Here is a 12,096-nt window from a genome sequence, read left to right on the forward strand (position 1 = left end):
TTTTTAGAGGTTGACTTTCTCTGTAAATATCAAACTCCTCATAGACTTATATACCTGTGTACACTCACAAACGCATTAGTCCCTTAACCTATAAGTCTTCAATACACCAAAATCACTAAGGGGCACTAGATGCACTTACAGCAAACAATAGAAAACAAATTATCACAGGCATTCTGTACGACAAGTTCATCATGAGCAAACTAATTTCAGTAGAAAGCAATCTAACATAATCAAAGTTCACATCATTACAAATGATTCTGCATGGCAAACAAACTAAGTTCAGCAAAAGCAAATGATCATAAGCAAACTAACGATACATAATCAAACAACATAAAGCAAATTTGATGATAATTCTAAAATGACGCTGGCATTGGTTGCTCTTTGGCCGGCACCATCTTCTTCTTCACCAGTCAGCGTCTCCCCATCCCCAGCTGCTCCTGGCGCGCTTCTTTGGGGCACCTCCTTCTCCAGCTTTGCACGGCGAAGCCCGTCTTGGGTGAGGGTGATGCGGTTCCATATCTTGTACGCTGCGTAGGTGTCCTTTGCCGCGTACTCGATCTGCCTCATGGACAGAGGCAGGATGGCCCAGCGCTTGTGCTTGTCGTCGGTGATCTTCTTCTTCATGTTGTTGTAGTAGTCGTCGATGAGCATGCCGGAGACGTCTCCAAGGGAGTCCAACTCCTTGGTTGCCTCGGGCACCCTCCACTCTTTTTGGATGTCGACGAAGTTGGCGACCTCCAGATTGACGCGCTCTAGCCTTTTTTTGTCGCCGTCGATGGAGAAGCCTGCAAAGGTGTAGCTGGGGTCGGCGAGGAAGTTGTCGAAGATGGTGCACCTTTCAGCGGCGCTCAGTTGGAAGAGCATCACCGGGTGTTTCTTGCCGATGGAGAGTTGGCAGAGGGCGGGTTTCTGCGTCGCTTCAGGCTTGTTGTTGTACTCGAGATCAATGCTGACGATCTTGTGGCGCTCGAGGCTGAGGTGGCAGTCGTACTGCGCGAGGGTGGTCGCCACCTGCTTGTTATCGTTGGTGTTGATGACGTGCAACTTGGTGTTGCCGTGGGCCTCCACGCCCTGGTACTCATCGGCGAGCGCCATGGACGGTAGTAGGGCTTGGTGTTTTGCGTGGAGATGGATGTGATAGAGCGATTTGCTGGCAGTGCAATGGATACTTGTGTTTTTGTGGAGGAGAAGGCCTATGGCAGGGGTCTGGATTTAAGGGGAGGGCGCGGGGTGGGATGGCCGCATCGGATGAACTGCAGGATCTCACTGACAATGCGGTTTGTGCAGATCGTGGGTTGGTGTTGCGTCTGTGATCATGGGCTTGTGGCGATGGAACCGCTCCGATTGAGTGGTTGTATGCGAACGTGGTGTTTTTTAACGTGGTTTTTTATTTTTGATCAGTAGATTTTTTAACCACCACTTTCTGTGCGAACGGGCATTTTGTGACGTTTATATGTATCCTGCGTGATAACGAAACTGCATTAGTTAGAGTTCCGCACTGCATCGTGTGCAATGGAGAACTGCATGTTATGTACAGGTGCTTACTTCACAGTATTTTTTGCGTGTCCTTGCTGGAGCCCCTGAATAAAGTACAATGTATTCCGCAATTTTATGAGTTTTTTGCTGTGTTCTATACCGTGTATTTATTCATGTAGGTAATCCAGAACTGGATTTGCTAAACCATACTGCTTCATGTAGCTAAATGCACTGCATCTTTCGAGTTTTGTGTGGCACTTATTTGAATGTAGACTTTTTCTTTTCGGATGCGTTTTCTTAACATGCATGTTTTTTTGATTTTACCTTTTTTTACGAATTGCGTTTACTTATTTTTGTTTTACAGACGGAACTTCATTGTTCTTCATAGAGAACTGCATCATGTGTGTTTTGATGTGGTCTTTCTTATTTTAGCCGGGCCGTTTTTGGGCCGGCCCATTTTATGTTGCCTTTTGCCACACGCGGGTCTCCTACATGTCCGTTCCAGGCGATCCCACCGCTCCGCTGACAGGGAGAGAGACCGAAAACAATCCCCTCTCCTCTCTTGCAGTTCCTCCCTTGAGCAAAACCGCCATCACCTGCAGCAACCGCCGTCGCCCGAGGAACCGCCGCCCTCAAGAGGTTCTTATTCCTGCATTCCGCGTCGCCCACTCCGCGAGCCCTTGCCGCTGCGCTCCCGCAACCCTTTCCTGTCCGTTGCCGTCGCCGCACCCTCCCCCCTCCCCGTCGTCGTTGCCGCCTACGCTGCACCTTTTTTTGTGGTACGTTTCGCTTGTTCTCGGTCTTGATCGTCCGCTCGTCTTGTTTTGTTATTCTTGTAGTTGCTGTTGCTATTTTTGCTTGTGTAATTTTTCCGTAGGCAGCCGATTTTATATCGATTTTGGAGTCGATACTCTTGTGTAGCAAGGTGGATCTAGGGTTTCGTGAGATTTTCACCAATTTTGTTGCTTAAATCTGTCACTTCATCATTGTGCTACAGGCAAACGCCATGTCTTCGCCGAGCAGAGTGGGAGGAGGAATTCAGGGTATGTGGAGTGCTTATTTTAGGCTTTTTGTTTATTTTGTTTGATGTTTATCTAGTTTCCTAAATCATCCTGCATATTGGTTTATGCTCTGTTAGTTGTCAGCATTCGTTTGCATTATTTTGTCACATGATGTTTTGTAATTTCTGTTTTTGGTTCTTTTTGAATCAAGTAGGTGATTGTGGTTCTCATAATGATACGCTAATTGGGTCTAGTTGTCCTGGTGGTAAGGATCATGGTGTGGAGGGAGGACATCAATTGAATTCGCCGATTGAAACTTCTCCCATAAGTATGGCCCCTCCTTCTGGTATGTGATTGATTTGTTTATTTTGTGTATGCTGGTTACTTTGATGTTGTACCAATTGGTGTTGCCTTGCTGTATCTAGTACGACATTTTGTTGGGAAGAAACATGAAGTTAGTGTATGCAGCACTGTATTTTATTTTCTATATGTGAACTCCAGTATATGTATGTGTGAACTACATTGTTGTTTTATTCAAGTTTTTTGTGTAGTGCATTAATTTTTATTTTTAGCTTATGGTTGGAGAACTGCATTTCATATGTCCAAGTGTACTGCATTTGTTCTTTTTGTGCACTTTTTAACGACCATAGTCAAACTTCATTTTGACGCAGTGTCTGTTTTCCATGCCGGGGCGCTTGGGTTTGAGGAGGTTACTCAATTGATTGACCATTATTTTGCAGAGGGTAATGTTGGTGTGAGCTTTGACCAGAGACGTCCCGTTTTGTCTGAGACACAGTCGCAGTTTGTTGATGGTACAGAGGAAGTTACACAGGATTGGATTGTCTCGGAACAGCTTCATGAATATGAGTTGAAGCAAAGCAAGAAGAAGTTGAGGTTTGAAAGTGACTCAAAAGAGTTTGAGGAGAAGGAGAATCAGAGGAGAGCTGCAGATGGTGCCAAGGGTGCCAAATTTGCCAAGGTGAAGAAGCCTTCTTTGCAGAAGAAGAAGCTGAGTACTGTTGCTGAGGAAGGTGGTACACCTCGGCGGAGTCCACGTGTTGCTGGCATGAACAAGAATCTTGGCAAGAGAACTGCTGAAGCTGGTGGAAAGGATGATCCTCAGTGCAAGCGACTACATGTCACTGAAGGTCCCAACTCTGATGATGACGACTTTGTGCTTGCTGATTTTGTGAGGGATGTTCATAGTGGTAGACGCAAAGACTGTGGTTCATCTAAGAGTCTACCCAAGCGTGCCCATGACGATGTCAATGAAGATTTTTGTGGTGACTCTGACGAGGAGGTGGATGTTGTTCCAAAGGTTTGTTGAAGTGGATTGCATTTGTTTTCTTCATTGTTATTCTATCTGTGTTTTCTCTGTCTCGTTTTTTATGGCTAGTTTTGTAATGTGGATTGCATTTCCCTTTACACCGAGGAAGAAGTCTAGTAAGAGCAATGTAGCTGAAGATGATGCTGAGGGAGATGATTCTCGATTTAACAAAACTGTACGTTTGTCGCTTCCCACTATTTGCAAGGCTGCTTCCTTGCTGAAAGAGGCACACTGTAGTCGTGTTCGGGATGCTGGATTTGGTGTTGTCTTTGAACTGACAGTAAAGAAAATGTATCGCGCATTCTTATGTGCTATCTGATGGGAGTGATTGACCCTGCCACCATGATAATGGACTTTGGGAATGGCAGGGTTCTTCGAATCAATCGTGATGCAGTTCATCACATTTTTGATTTACCCATGGGACGTCACACTGCACCCATGCCTGCTGCCGGCGGCCATGATGACTCGTGAGTGCCCTCAAGGATGAGCTTGGCTTTGACCGTTCAAAAAGTATAGGTGTCAAGGACTTGCTTGATAAGTTGGAGGCGTTGGTGGAGGAAGATGATCATGTGACTGTTGACCTTGCTGTGAAGGTGTTCTTCCTGATACTCTACCAGAATTTGCTGTGTCCTGGGCCTGCAGTTCGTTTGGGTAGAGTTGCTGCAATGGTAGAGAACATGGATTATGCAGCTATGGCTCAGATGGACTTTTGCCAGCTTGTTGTTGATGAGTTGCAGGCAGCTGTGGTGAGGTGGCAAACAGAAGGTAGCAAGCAGAATTGTGCAGAGGGTTGTGCCATTGTCCCCCTGATTATGTATCTTGACTGCTTGAAGCTTCGCAAATTTTCAGTCATGCACACGTTGACGCCACGTGCGTCATACCTGACGACCAAAGACCTGATGAAGTTATACAATGAGGATGTGCTTGTGAAGGAAAGCTTTACTTGGAAACTTACAAATTTGGGAAGCTGCCGGTTAGTGCATCCGAGTTTTTAATACCAGTTTTTTTAAAAAGGTGCAGCCATTATAAATCTGAACTTTTCTAGTACTCACATGTGTACTTGTCTTTGCCTCTTGTCTTTTTTTTGCAGTGGAAGGCGTTAGATGATATTGTGTACAACCGTCCTGTTGCAGTTGTATGCGACAGCTCAGATGCGGGACCTAGCACTCATGCTAGGTTTTATGAGCCTATATCCAGCCAGCTTCCTGCCCGTGATGATGAGGTGCCGCGTACTCGTGGTTTCATGGCTTGATAGATGTTTGATAATAGAAGCTCTTCTAAACATACATTTGTTGGCGGCAAAAAACACGAGGAGATTGATGAGCTTCTTGTGATGGTTTTGAAGTTGACTGAAGATTTGCCAACCTTTGGTGACAGGTTGAGGACAGTTGCTGGTTTTTTCCCTATTGGCCATGGCCCACAAGATGAAGATATTGTTGCTGCTCACAATTTTGATTGTGGCGTGATTGAAAGCCTGAAGATTGCAGTGACGAATGTTTGGTCTTCTATGCTCAATTGAGACATACATAGGAGGAAAAATGCGGTCGGTATGAGAAGGATGCTGGGCTTATTTTGGATGAAATGAACCGTCAGGACGCCGGGGTTGGCGCTGATAATGTATGTTCTAGGTTTTTTTGTTGCTTTGAACCTCTTTTGTGTATTATGTGGACTGCTCCTCACTTTTTTTGTTTTTTGTGATAGGCTGGAGTGGAATCTTCTGGTGTCCATGGAACCAGGGACGATAGAATTGGTCAGGTACAAGTACTTCTGCCATGTCTGTTCTGCCACGTGTCCCTCTTCTTAAACTTGCAGTTGTTGCTTTCCATCTTTATTGTATTTTTGTGTACTTCACGGTTGTAAAGTTTGTACTGCTTGTGCATAGTTGATTTTTTTCTTTTTTTGTCGTAACCATCTTATTTTCGTTTTTGGTTTGTTCTATGCCCGTAGACTGGTGTTGCTGCTTGTGATGTGCACAAGGAGTCCTACGATGGCTCTGGGAAGGATGAGGTCTTGGGTGATGCATCGTCCCCTCCGGATGTTGTAGCTGATAAGTTATAGTTGTATTACTTCTTCTGTTAGTGTGTTGTAATCTAATTTTTTTGTTGTTATAAACTTGATGTGCGGTGTTATGCTCAGTCATATGCATTTTCATTTACATATTTAGCTGCAATAGTTTTACATGTGTGAGCTTCAGTCTTTGACAGAAGTGAACTGCATTCAATTTTGCATGCGTGGTCCATAATGTTTTACATAAGTGAGCTTCAGTATTTAACATAACTGAACTGCAACGTTCGACAAAGTGAACTGCAGTTCTTTTCTACGTATATGTGTGTTGAAGTTGTAGTTGTTTTGATACACGTGGGTTGCAGTTGTTTGTTGTGTTAATTATCCCCACGCTCAGTTTTGTGTTATTGTGTGTTTTTTAATCTTTCCACAATCTGGAGAAGAAAACATGGAAGTTCACGTTGATCTGATTCAGGGCGGTTGTGCTGTTGATGGTGGTGGCAGTGTTGATGCTTCTGCATCGGTTGCCGTCGACCTTGCAGACCCTTATGTATCTCAACAATCCCATGATGCTGTTTCCCCCAGCCGGCATGAGGATTCTGATTTTGGCATTGAAAAGCCGCTGGAGAATGTCATCCCTGCTGTTAGTGTTGTTGCTTCCCGTGTTTGCCTGTCGGCCAACGGTGTTCCTGAAGTATCGAGAGTGGAGCCTCATGTAGCTGAAGTATCTAAGGACGTTGCGGTTGACCAGACTGTTGTAAATCTAGATAATGCTGATGTTGTTGCAGAAGGGCAGTCCAGTGATGTTGTGTTGGATTCGTCGCAACCTATCCAAGAAAATGTATTGGTCAGCTCTGAAGAACAACAACATGAAGACTCTGACACTGAAGGCAAGAGTTTTGTTTTGAATAGTTAAGTTGATGTTTTTCTCATTTCATTTTTGTTTAATTACTATGGTATCTGTATTAGATGTTTAATGATAAGTGAAACTTGATCTTTTGTTTATGATTTTCAAAATAGCTAGAAGAATTTCCTTGGATTCATATTTGAACTTCATTATTTGGATAAGTGAACTTCATATTTTTTATTACAGCTGACGAACTTCCTGTTGTGACACCGTCGAGCATTGATCCAGCTCTCCTAAAAAGATACAATGAGTTGTACGCTTCTGTTACGAGGGTTGGGAAGGACAAGAAGAAGAAGTATGATTTTTTGAGAAATTGTTTTGTTCATATGTATTTTCTAATTTTGGTTTTTAGCCCTTTTTCTTTGTTGTTATTTTTTTAGTATCTTATGTTTCAGTTTGTCATGAAAAATTCAGGGACATGATTGCTTTTAAAACTGAGTTGGGTGATATTACCATTGGTGAAGTTGGTCAATCCTTTTGGGATAAAGGGATGCTCACTACAAGACTTGTAGATCTTGGGGTTTCTTTGCTGGTAGACAAGTTTAAGGGATCTCCGACAATGGTTGTCCCGTACCATGTTTGTGTAAGAATGCAGAAATTTATGTTTTATTTTTTGTTTTTATTTTCTGATTTCGTGCGAGGACATGTTTTCTTGAGCACTATTTTATTTTTGGTTTTGTATTGGCAGACAAATATTTGGAATGGTGGTACTGTAGGCAGGAGTGTTAAAATGATGTTCTCTTCAAAAGCCGAGGAGCGTGTTGATAAAAAGGATATGGTGAGTAACGTTTTTATTTGTCGAATACTATATTTTTGCGTGTTTGTTTTTATAGTGTTCTGTTTCTTCTTCTTCTTATAATACTTTTGTTTATTTTTTCGTGCTTTGAACAGGTCCTTTTTGCAACTTTTGATCCGCCAGATTTGAGGGATGGCGTTGGTCATTATTGTGTAGTTGCGTTAAATGTGAAAGAAAGGCGGTTTGAATTTCTTGACTTGCTCAATAAACCTGGCAGCGCTGATGCGATCAGGGTTTTTAGGAGGATGGTTAAAAATATCAAGCGTGCATGGAAAAAGGAAGCTCAAGTTTTGATGAGCCGCTAAATCCTCCTACACTTGATGGATTTGTGTTGAAACATGTCATTGTCCCAATGCAGCCAAATGGGTGTGTTCCATACAGCCCCTCTTCTCCATACTGCTCAAGTTTTTTTATTTCATTTTGTGAAACTGATGTTTTTTATTCTTTTATTGCTAGCATGATTGTGGATTCTATATTTTCAACTCTTGCAGACTTGGGATGGTGTTCGAGTTGCTCAGTTTGGGGTGGAGCACATTGGCATCAGAAAGGCCATGCTCTATAGTTGGCTCACATCAAGAAAGTGTTCCCTTGATTTAACATCACTTTTAATTTTTGTAGATAAAGGTTGTTTTAGTGAACTGCTTTATCCTTCCTTTATTTTTTTGTGTATTGCTTGCTTCCGGCTCTTACGGGCTTTTTTACTAGTTTGTTTAGTTAAGTTCGTGATTTAGAATTGATGTGTATATTTTTTTGTTGTGTTAGTGAGATGCATTTTATTTTTTGGGCAAGTGAGCTACATTGTTCTTCATAAGTGGGCTGCATTGTTGTATACAAGTGGGCTGCATTGTTGTAGACAATCATGCTGCATTCTATTCTTTAGTGAACTGCATTTTTATTATTTTAATGAGCTATATTACATGTTTTTAGGTTGTGTATTTTGTGCTGAGTGTTTCCATGTTTTCTCTACACGGTTTTAGGTTTTGATGGGGGGCTTCATGATGGCTGTACGTCACTGTTTGAGTCCCAGGTTCTGAGGTGGTTATGGAGGATTGTGTCATTGAAATCTCTCCAGATAATTCTGGTTCTTTGGCTGGAGATGGTTTGAACACAGTTATGGCGTCTGGACCTGATGGTGGAAGTGTTTCTCGACCTAGCTCTCCACGCGATGTATTTGATGTTGATGATGATGCTTTTTTTACGCCGTGTCCTCGCGCCACTAGGGCTAGGAGTGCAGCAATTAATCGCCCTCCTGAAGATGATGTTGAAATATTTTCGAACAAGAGGGCAGTTGAGAGGGCTTTTAAGTTGAGATGCTCCATAGAGAAATTGAAGCCTCTGAGGTTCAAATATATTGATGAGGCGAGGAAAATAAAGGATCTTGTTCTGAGCAAAGATTTTGTAACCAAATACCACGAGTAAGTTTTATGTGTGTGTGCTTAATCCTTTTTGTGTGTATTGTTTTTAATTTTATTTTTATTGATCCCATATCTGTATGATTACTGCAGGAATGCGTTCTTTATGGTGCATAGTCCTTTTGGTGATCTTGATACTGACAATGTTGACTATATATATAATACATTTGGCAAAGGAGCTTTAATGGATTCATATCTCATGGATTTTGTCATTAAGTACTGGAAGCAAGACCCTGAAATGGGTTTAGTTTATCATTCTGGTGAACGTGTGCTACTTTCACCCTTATTTATCACGGTAAAAGTGTGCTGTCATTTTTTTCTATTGTATTAGTTTTTTATGTCCATGCCTGAATGCACTGTTTATTCCTTTTTTCATTTCCTTTTTTTTGTTCTTTTTTCTTTGCAGTATGTTCTTCAGATGGAAACCTTTACGACGAGAGATGATGAAGGAAACCCTGTGTTGCCAGTTGTGCATAGCACATTTTTTTTACAAGATGCATTTAACCAGTTCAAGGTTTTTGTGAGTGACGACTTAAACCTGTTGGATGCAAAATGGTAAGTTCATTGTTTCCTGTCATTTATTTTTCTGGTTTGTTGCATTTCTTTTTATAGTTATTTTTGTAACAGTGGTCCTAGTGCTATGTGTCGAAATAACTTTTCATTTCATTTTTTGTTTTTATGATGTGAACATATTATGATGCCGCGCTCCAAGGATGATCATTATTCCTTATACACGATGAACCAGCATTGCCAGACGTTTGATATCCATGACACTAGGAAGTACACTGGCCATCCTGATGTCACGGCAAAGTGGCGCAGGATTGATTACCACTCAGATTGCACTGAAGTGGTAGGTCATTTTTTCTTGCCAAGTGCAGAGCTTTTTTGTGTTTCTCCTACTGCATTTTTTTATAAACTGCGCATGCAATGTTAGTACACATAGAACCACACTTGTTTATGTACTGCACTGCAACATGTGCGTGACAGAACTGCATTTTCCTCAAGCCCCCATAATCCTTGTAAAAAAGGAGATAAAAGGAAATGACGTCACGTGCATTTAAAAGAGGGACTGTCTAGACGTTGAGAACAATTTTGTATTTTTCGGTTCGTCTGAATAGTAATTTGATCTGTGGTGTGTGTTATTTTTACATTGTGCTTCCTTTTTTAGCCAGATGAGGAGGATGACTCAGTTGCTGAAGGCGATTTATGGTGAAAAAGTGTATAAATCTAAGAACCACCCTGACTGGGTTAAATTGGCAGAGAAGCCCTCTTACCCGGTCGTGCCAGCGCAGGGAGCAAACGAGTGCATAATCGATGTTCTGAGGGTGACGCAGTTGTATGACGGCCAACATTTAGTTGAGAAAATTATCAAAACCGACGTAACACCTTATCTGTTTTCTTCTTTTGTTGTTACTTTTTTTATTATTGTTCTTTTTCACCTTTTGTTCTTTATGACAACCTTTTATTTTAATCACTGTCTGCATTTTTTTTAATTTTTCTTTTTTCATCCTGCTGTTGAAGATTGGAATGCGGAGTACATGTTCCAGCTGCTGTTCAATCCTTCGAACATGTTGTGTTATGAAGACATGCCGCTTGAGCTACGAGAACTGATTGCGGACCTCGGGCTTACTTCCCTGTCGCAATCGCAGACGCAGTAACAATCTACTTGGTAAAAACCCTATGTATGGACAAGAACTAGGGGTTCATGTTGTGTACTGTGTGGTGTCTAAGGTATATAATGTATGAAAAGACTTTTGTTTTTCTGTGGTTGTGATTTTTGTCTGCTTTTTTGGAGCAGTGTTTTTATGTATGAATATGTATCTGTATGTGTATTTTATATAAATAATTCATACAGTATATATATGTGTATATTTTTATTTTTGTTGAACTTACACGTTCTCTGTGAACTGGCATTTTTGTCACGCTTATATGTATCTTATGTGTCGCATAGACTGCATTGCATGTGATGCCGAACTTCTTCGTCCAACAAAAAGGACTGCATTTGTTTACAAGTTTATGCTGTACCTGTTCTTTTTTTTGCTGCACTTTTTTGCCGCAGACCCTGCATTCATGTGTGTATCCTGGAACTGCATTGCTTTATGATACTGCACTGCCTTTTGCCTAACCAAGTGCACTGCCTTTGCCTAAAGATGCGTCCTTCAGTTGGTTATTTTTTATTGTTTGTATTGTAAGGTATGGGGGGGGGGGGGTTGGCCCCGCCATTTTTTGGTTCTTTATAGATTTGTATTTGCTCTTTGTATTCCCTGTACTTATCGCACTGCGTGCGTTAGCGCGAGGCCGAGCAGGGGGGGGGGGGGTGGGAGGGGGGTCGTGACCCCCCTCCCCACCCCCCTGCGAGGCCGACCCTGGAACGAGCCGGAACAGGCGGCGACGCGGCGTGCCGCAGCGCCGCATGCGCAGGCGAGTCCATCACACCCTGTCGCCTTCCTGTCTATCTTAGGGGTGTGGCTCTGGGGTTGCGTGCATCCTATTGTTGGAAAAACAGAATGTCTGCACTACGCACCCCCCTGCGAGGCCGAGCCTGGAACGAACCAGAGCAGGCGGCAACGTGGCGTGCCGCGGCGCCGCATGCGCAGGCGAGTCCGTCACACCCCGTCGCCTCCCTGTCTATCTTAGGGGTGTGGCTCTGGGGTGCGTGCGTCCTATTGTTGGAAAAACAAAATGTCTGCACTGCGCCTGTCAACTAAGTGCACTGCGTGCGTTAGCGCGAGGCCGAGCAGGGGGGTGGGGGGGTCATGACCCCCTCCCCACCCCCTGCGAGGCCGAGCCTGGAACGAGCCAGAGCAGGCGGCAACGCGGCATGCCGCGGTGCCGCATGCGTAGGCGAGTCAGTCACACCCCGTCACCTCCCTGTCTATCTTAGGGGTGTGGCTCTGGGGTTGCGTACTACACATGTTTGCGCTACATTTTTGTGCACTGCATGGGTATCATATTTCTTTATTGTTTTTCCCTCTTACGTATCATTTTTTCTAGTGTATGAGTGTGCACTGCTTTGTTGCTTCTATATGCACTGCATTCGTCATAGTCCTATGCTGCACGTGTACACATTTTGCACTGCGTGCATCCTTCTTTGTGCCAAAGTTGTGACTGGTTATGCCAACACTACGGACTGCATGACTTACATTTAAGTACTGCATTAGGTGCACTAATTC

The 12,096-nt window shown here is 43.1% G+C and overlaps 1 protein-coding gene across 1 annotated transcript; it reads right to left on the minus strand.

Moving 5' to 3' along the window:
* Positions 1-321: 321 nt before the first annotated feature.
* On the minus strand, positions 322-1,095 carry LOC147965217 (uncharacterized). The gene has a single exon (XM_087530349.1). It carries the CDS (start codon positions 1,093-1,095, stop codon positions 322-324), a length of 774 nt encoding a protein of 257 aa, XP_087386475.1.
* Positions 1,096-12,096: the final 11,001 nt, after the last annotated feature.

Source organism: Triticum urartu, chromosome 6A, assembly GCF_056163025.1.
Source record: "Triticum urartu cultivar PI428250 chromosome 6A, HENAU_Tu73, whole genome shotgun sequence".
NCBI classification, from domain to species: Eukaryota; Viridiplantae; Streptophyta; class Magnoliopsida; order Poales; family Poaceae; genus Triticum; species Triticum urartu.

Excerpts from the sequence above, each read along its gene's own strand:
- LOC147965217 (XM_087530349.1), bottom strand. The coding sequence starts at position 1,095 with ATGGCGCTCGCCGATGAGTACCAGGGCGTGGAGGCCCACGGCAACACC.